The 6344-nt window shown below is 39.2% G+C and overlaps 1 protein-coding gene across 8 annotated transcripts in view; it reads left to right on the top strand.

Moving 5' to 3' along the window:
- Positions 1–6344, top strand: part of LOC105560781 (pleckstrin homology domain-containing family G member 5) — a 161855-nt gene that overhangs the window by 134373 nt on the left and 21138 nt on the right. For all 8 annotated transcript variants that reach the window (XM_012010189.1, XM_012010186.1, XM_012010187.1 and 5 more), the window contains one exon: positions 5062–5198. In XM_012010189.1, coding sequence (XP_011865579.1) covers positions 5062–5198 — 137 coding nt within the window. The remainder of the gene's footprint in view (positions 1–5061; positions 5199–6344) is intronic.

The following is a 6344-nucleotide window of genomic DNA, read 5'->3' as shown; positions in this document are numbered from 1 at the left end:
GCAAATACTACGCACTTTTCTCTCAGTGCACAAGACTGGAAGCTCTCTCTCTCTGTCTTTTTTTTCTTGCTTTCCTTCTTCGGAGTATCTCACGTTGGCAGTCAAACATCGGGGAATGTGTATTAACTGCGAATATCGCTGCGTCACTCGCTTTGAAATGACATACCACTATTTAGACTTTAGAGTGTGACGTGCTCATATACGTATATGCGCACACACGTGCTCGTCCAGCTGAGGGGTGGCTGTCGCATCAGCCAGTGATTTATAGCGATTTAATGCGGCCGGATATGTTCAATAAACATGAACAGGGCGCGAAGGGACAGTCCTGCTGGAGCGATATGTGTCGTGACTGTAGAAGGAAATATCGCGGAATAAAGGAGAAACGCGCGATTCTGTGCGCTGCGAAGATTGCATTTTCTTCGTACAGAGATTAAAGCTCGATGGACACTGTGTGCTAATATGTGCAAAGCGTGTTTGAAATAATTATCGAGAGTAGCCGCTCTCGATCGAACGAACGCGCTACTTGCTTTTCGATGAAAAGCCGTATCCAAAAAGTCAACATTAAAATTAATGTTGTGGCAAAAATTATTTTTACAATATATTGCAAGTCTGCGATTTTATATCATGACTACTTAATGTGTCTGTTTTACCAAAATTGTTGCTATTGTTGTTTCCATTACTTGTACTTTTGAAAAATCTTAAACTGATTCCTTAACTTTTCAAATCTGCGAAGTGGCAAGTTACATTGACATTAATTCATGTGGAGACTGAAAGGGAATTCGTAAGCTTTATTTATCCGCCGATGCCTTGACGTCACGAAATTCGATGCCGGATTAATGTTGCATTTTATTACAAAAAAAAACGGTACTCGATTTCAAAAGTCGGAACGCATAAAAGTTTAAAAAACGATATTCGCGAGTACAAGTGCCACTTTATCCGGCTGAAACGAAAGCTGGCAAAGCCTATAAAACGTAAAATAAAAAAAAATTACGTGGAAACCGGATCGTCAAACGTGATGACGATTCGACCTTTAAGTACTTTGAACGAGCCACGTGCACCGCTTTCGATTTCATGGCATTGCGTCATCGGTTTACTCCACTTGCACCGGACTGCAACTTGTTTCGAATTTTTAGTTCCGCGAATTTTTAGCCCCGACCCTGATGCGGCCGCGACATTATCCAACTTTTTTACTCGATATCTTGCTATTCGATAGAATCAGTGACTTAAGCGATCTCCGATTAACTGGAGTTTGATTTTCGAAACACACACACGCATACATAAAGCATGAAAACGATGCGATATAAAATACATTCAGCTAGTAACATCGGGCGAATTATTGCGACGAGAATAATGGCTACGAAGACACGCTTTCAAAACGCGACGGCTCAAGAACGAAGCTTTTGTTTGGATACAATATTACAGTTAACGTTGAAGAAGGGAGCGATGTAAAAAAAAAAGCTGAATAATTGGTGGAGTTGTGTAAAGCGTGGCTGAATAATTAATTTCTTATTCCTCCCCCCCCCCCCCCCGATTCCGCCGACGGAATTTCAGTTCTGTCACTGTCTGAAGCGCTATACACCTCCTACGGGGGAGGATCCTTTTGTTTTATCTTACACCATTATTTCATTAGGCGCTCCTCTTCCTGCTTTCGGAATAGGCCGCCGGAAAAACCGAGTGATATTCAGGAAACTGGGAAGTCAATTTTAGGCTACAAAAAGAAGAACGACCGGTAATGTCAAATTACAACGACGCGTCTTTCCCTTCGATTACTCGCTGCAATAAAATACATGGCGTCGAAATTTTTGTACTATTTTGACACTTTTAAGGATAATTTACAACTACTTAGCTGATCTACGCACCTGCACAGACCAGCGATAACCTACTTTGATGATTAAAAATTTTTTTTACTCCTCCCTTGAATCTTTGATTGTAAAAATTGACTTTAGCTCCTACTTAAAAGGACCTACTTTAATACTAAATTGGCGAAAGTAGAAATTTCCGACACTGTCAGTTTTAAAGCAGGAGTAAATTTTGTACTGTCAGTCCGACCTCTTTTACTGTCTTAGGTCCCACTATGTATAATGGAATTAAAGGTTCAACATAGGGCCAAAATTTCAACTCGAGGAGATACATCTTTTCATTAATATGCACGGGATGTTCATTTCTATTTGACATTAGCTGACGTACGCCATTAATCATAATAATTTCGTTAGAATCGTCAAATAATTTGTTAGACATAATTCGGACGCAATAAATTTCACATTTGTTAACGCTCAACTTTCGGCGGTTCGCATCTCGCCACTCTATTTGGTTTATATTCGTGTAAAATAATTAACGTAAATCACACCCGGTTACATCGATAGATTGTTGAAATTTGTTTCGACCTTTTTACGTCGTTACTCGTTGATTGCGTAATTTTTGCTGTTGGTTTCGCAAATTAACGTGTTTACAGACTGCCGCGGTAAGAGGAGTGAAATTTTCGGCGATTTACATTAACATGGAAGACCACGTGGCAATAATTTCGCGTAATTTAGCCAAGTTCTCGACGGGATGAATGGAAAACGAGGACGGCAAGTTTCATCTGTTGAGACGAGGGTGCGCATAATAATTTCTGATTCCTCCACTTGGCAACAACTTGATCGCCTTCTCTGGTTACCTAGCTCTAAGGGCCCGTAGAGAGTATCAGGATTGACGTACAATGTTATGACTCGCGTGTCGCGTTAAACCAGATTTGCTGTTTTTGCAATTTGTCAGTTCCAACTTAGAAAGCAGTATCTCCCAAATTGTTAGTTTCGATACTGCTTTCTAAGTTAGGACGGCAGAATATATTATAAATTAGTGGGAGATACTGTTTTTAAGGCTTGTAGACAGTGCAGTATACTGCGGTTTAGCTTATGAATTGCTGATAACAGGTAGACATACTGCAACGTGTATAAGTTACTCTATGTTAATCTAGTGCTCTTACTGCTTTCTAGCCTTGTAGGACAACGGATATATACTCTAATACCCATTTCTACCAACGCAGTTTATCTTTAAGGGGATGCTGGAGTGATTCTGCACTTTCGCACCTTTTGCACTTAAAACTGTCTGTTTCGTGGAAAGATTTGTGTAATACACAAATTAAATGGCACGTGTACAGATGATCGAAAGCAGCTTGCTATTCCGGCTAAATTAAAGAATAATATGACATCACTGAAACTAAGTTTGTAAGTCTAATAAAAAATAATAATGAGCTGTACTGTACTACATGTACTGTATGTATGTGTTGCTCACTATTATTTCTTATTAGACTTACAAACTTATTGTTAGTTTCAGTGATGCCATATTGTTCTTTCATTTGGCCGGAATAGCGAGCTGCTTTCGATCTGTACACGTAAGCCATTTAATTTGTATATTACACAAATGTTTCCGCGAACTGACAGTTTTTAGGTTAGAAAGGTGCAAAAGTGCAGAATCACTCCAGCATCCCCTTAATCTCGGTTCAACTTACTTTGTATCGTTTTCTAGTTTTACGAATTGGAAAAAGACAAGAAGTAATTTAAGCCAAGATTAAAGTTAATCTGCATTGGTAGAAACGGGCGTAAGAAACATAGAAAGTAAGTTAACTACAATGGCCAAAAAATGGAGATACTGCTTTTTAGATTAGGACGGCAGAATATAAGTCGTCTCTGCGGAATGTATATTGCGTTTAAAAGATTGAAACGGCTCGCGAAAACTTGACGTTTTACTGCAGTTTGTTTTTCTTTTATCGCGACAAGAGCAAATGCCTTCGTAGAATTACTACAGCTTCGCTTAATATATGCGCAAGCACAATATGGAACGTCATTGTGAGATACAATAAACGTGGAAGCCGGATCGAGTATTCCGACAGCATTGAAACAGACCAGGAACTTCTTGATTATTGAAACAGACGCGCAATACGAAAAGTTAAAAGTAACCGTCGACTAAGTGCTTCGAAACTAACAGAGTTATTTCAAGAAACTGGGATGGAAGTAGATATATCGGGAAACTATATGCAAGGCGCATTTAAAAAAAGAAGCTGTTCGTTAACGTGTCAGCAGAAATAAAGAATGAAATTTACTAAACGACATTTCAAGGCGAAGCGAAAATATTACCTTTGCATAGAAGAACAAATGTGACGTTTTCCAAATTGACAGTGAAATCGTAGCTTAGGATAAAACTCGTGAATAATTAAATCTTAAAAATTAAAAAATTACTATAAACAGTAGAAAACGGACAATAATTTTTCTTGATGAAGGAATGTGACATCATTTTAGCATTGCACATAAAAAGTACAAGAGATTATTTATGTACAACTTTTCCACATGTCCAAGATATCTGATTAACCAACCTAAACCCATTTTTAAATCTTATCATATAATTACGCCTTGAAATCTCTTTTTTTTTTTAATGCAAATTGTGCGCGATATAAACGAGCTAATTTCTCTCGTTAAAGATAAAAGTGCGATGTTTTGCAGCCAAATTTACTTTCGAAAGACTATGTTACACATTTACATATTACACCGTTTCACTCGAAGTTGAAGTACCCTCAGAAAGTGCGAGATATTCCCTCTTTGCGGATTTCGCGCGAGGCCTTTTCATAAAGGAGATTCCTTTAATCGTCATAATCCAGCTGAGACGCCCCTGAAATGAAATTATCTGTACTTTTATTCTCAAAAGTTCCGGGATTATGCGGACGGACAGATCGTAGCGGAAAGTAAAATTCGCATTACCCGACGAGAATTAAAATTCGTATTTCTCGACGAGAGCTTCGCGATATCGCGGCCGCTTATAAATTATCTTACAATCGCTGCGGTAATCGCGGTTTGAACGGGGAGCTAATTTTTCAAAAGGTGTTCGTGCAATTTTCCACTTTTAATTAATTCGACCGATATAACGCAAGCGTTAATCATTTTTATATCACGATCTGCGATCGCGGGTCTATTACCCTGGACGGCATTGAAGCTCGACGCTTCGTTACGGGAATATCGCGGGGTATTCGTCGACGGAAGGTACAAAGACGCCTGTGCGTTTAACTGCGGGCTGCATTATGTATTACAGGGATGTGCTGAGTCCAGCCTGCGAGCGCCGTGGCGTCGATTTATCGCGCGTTGAAGTCCTGGACAGTTCCTCGACGCCGTTATCCCTGCTGACGACGGACGCCGCTACCCTCGGTGGAAAACATCTGCGAGTAATCGGTGAGGTCACATTATTCCACGTAGTCTTTTGCATTAATGCCTGGACCTCAGTTTTACCATAATATAACTAATATGTATGTCCACTCTGTCGTTTGTTTTGTTTTGCGTCGATCCTTTCTGCGCATCCGCCATTATTTTGGTGGAGCCAATGGGACGGATGTTGTATATATGGTAGTGTGAAATCAGTGTGACAGGATTTTACACCAAAAACACGGCGGAATACCACGTGATCGAAACCGAAAAGATCAAAGAGTGGGCATACTAATTATAGTATGGTTTTACTAGGATTCACATTTTCGTACTCTTTGTTCCCATCTGTGCAATCGATGAGTTTCAGGCTGCAGTCGCACAGCTTTTACAGAAGTCTGCACGCAAGTTTACACGTTACCTTTAATCGGGTTTAATAACATCCGTAGTTACGAAATTGGCCACTCACAACTATTCCTCAGAAGAATTGAATGGCCGTGATTGGCCAGTCCCTTAACTACGGATGTTATTAAACCCAATTAAGGGTGCCGTTTAACAGCACTCTGTGGTAGTACGTACATACAGCCTGAAACTCAGTGATTTGTACAGACGATAAAAATCAGGGTTGGGAAGTAACTCGTTACTTGTAATGAAGTTACAGTTGCAGTTACTGTTTTTTTGGTAACTCTAACTTAACTTCGCGCGTTTCATCGTCTTAAGAGGATGCTAAAGTCATCTGTTTTACCGACACATTCGAATATAGTTTTTGCGCTGCTAAATCTTTTTATTAGTTTTTACGCCTAAAATAATACCAGGATAAGTTGCGGACCGCATAGCAGAACGTTTTTATACTTGAAACACTCGGGTCAGAAGTCTAATGAGAAAGATATTGGTATTTGAAATTTTCGATTTTTTAATCGTGAGCAATTTGAATTTGGCTTTATAAAATTACAAAATTCTTCCACGCGATTACAGTACGCGTAAAAACAAAGCGGGGGGGTTCACGATTTTATATAAAAAACGAAGAGAAATTAAAAATATCAGCATGTGAAGCCTAACCACAATTACTTATAAAGCGATATTTTTAATTTCTCTTCGTTTTTTATATAAAGTCGTGAACCCCCCGCTTTGTTTTTACGCGTACTGTAATCGCGTGGAAGAATTTTGTAATTTTATAAA

Source organism: Vollenhovia emeryi, unplaced genomic scaffold (assembly GCF_000949405.1).
Source record: "Vollenhovia emeryi isolate VEMERY1.0 unplaced genomic scaffold, V.emery_V1.0 DF939221.1, whole genome shotgun sequence".
Lineage (NCBI taxonomy): Eukaryota > Metazoa > Arthropoda > Insecta > Hymenoptera > Formicidae > Vollenhovia > Vollenhovia emeryi.
This window is presented reverse-complemented; position numbering and strand designations above follow the sequence as displayed.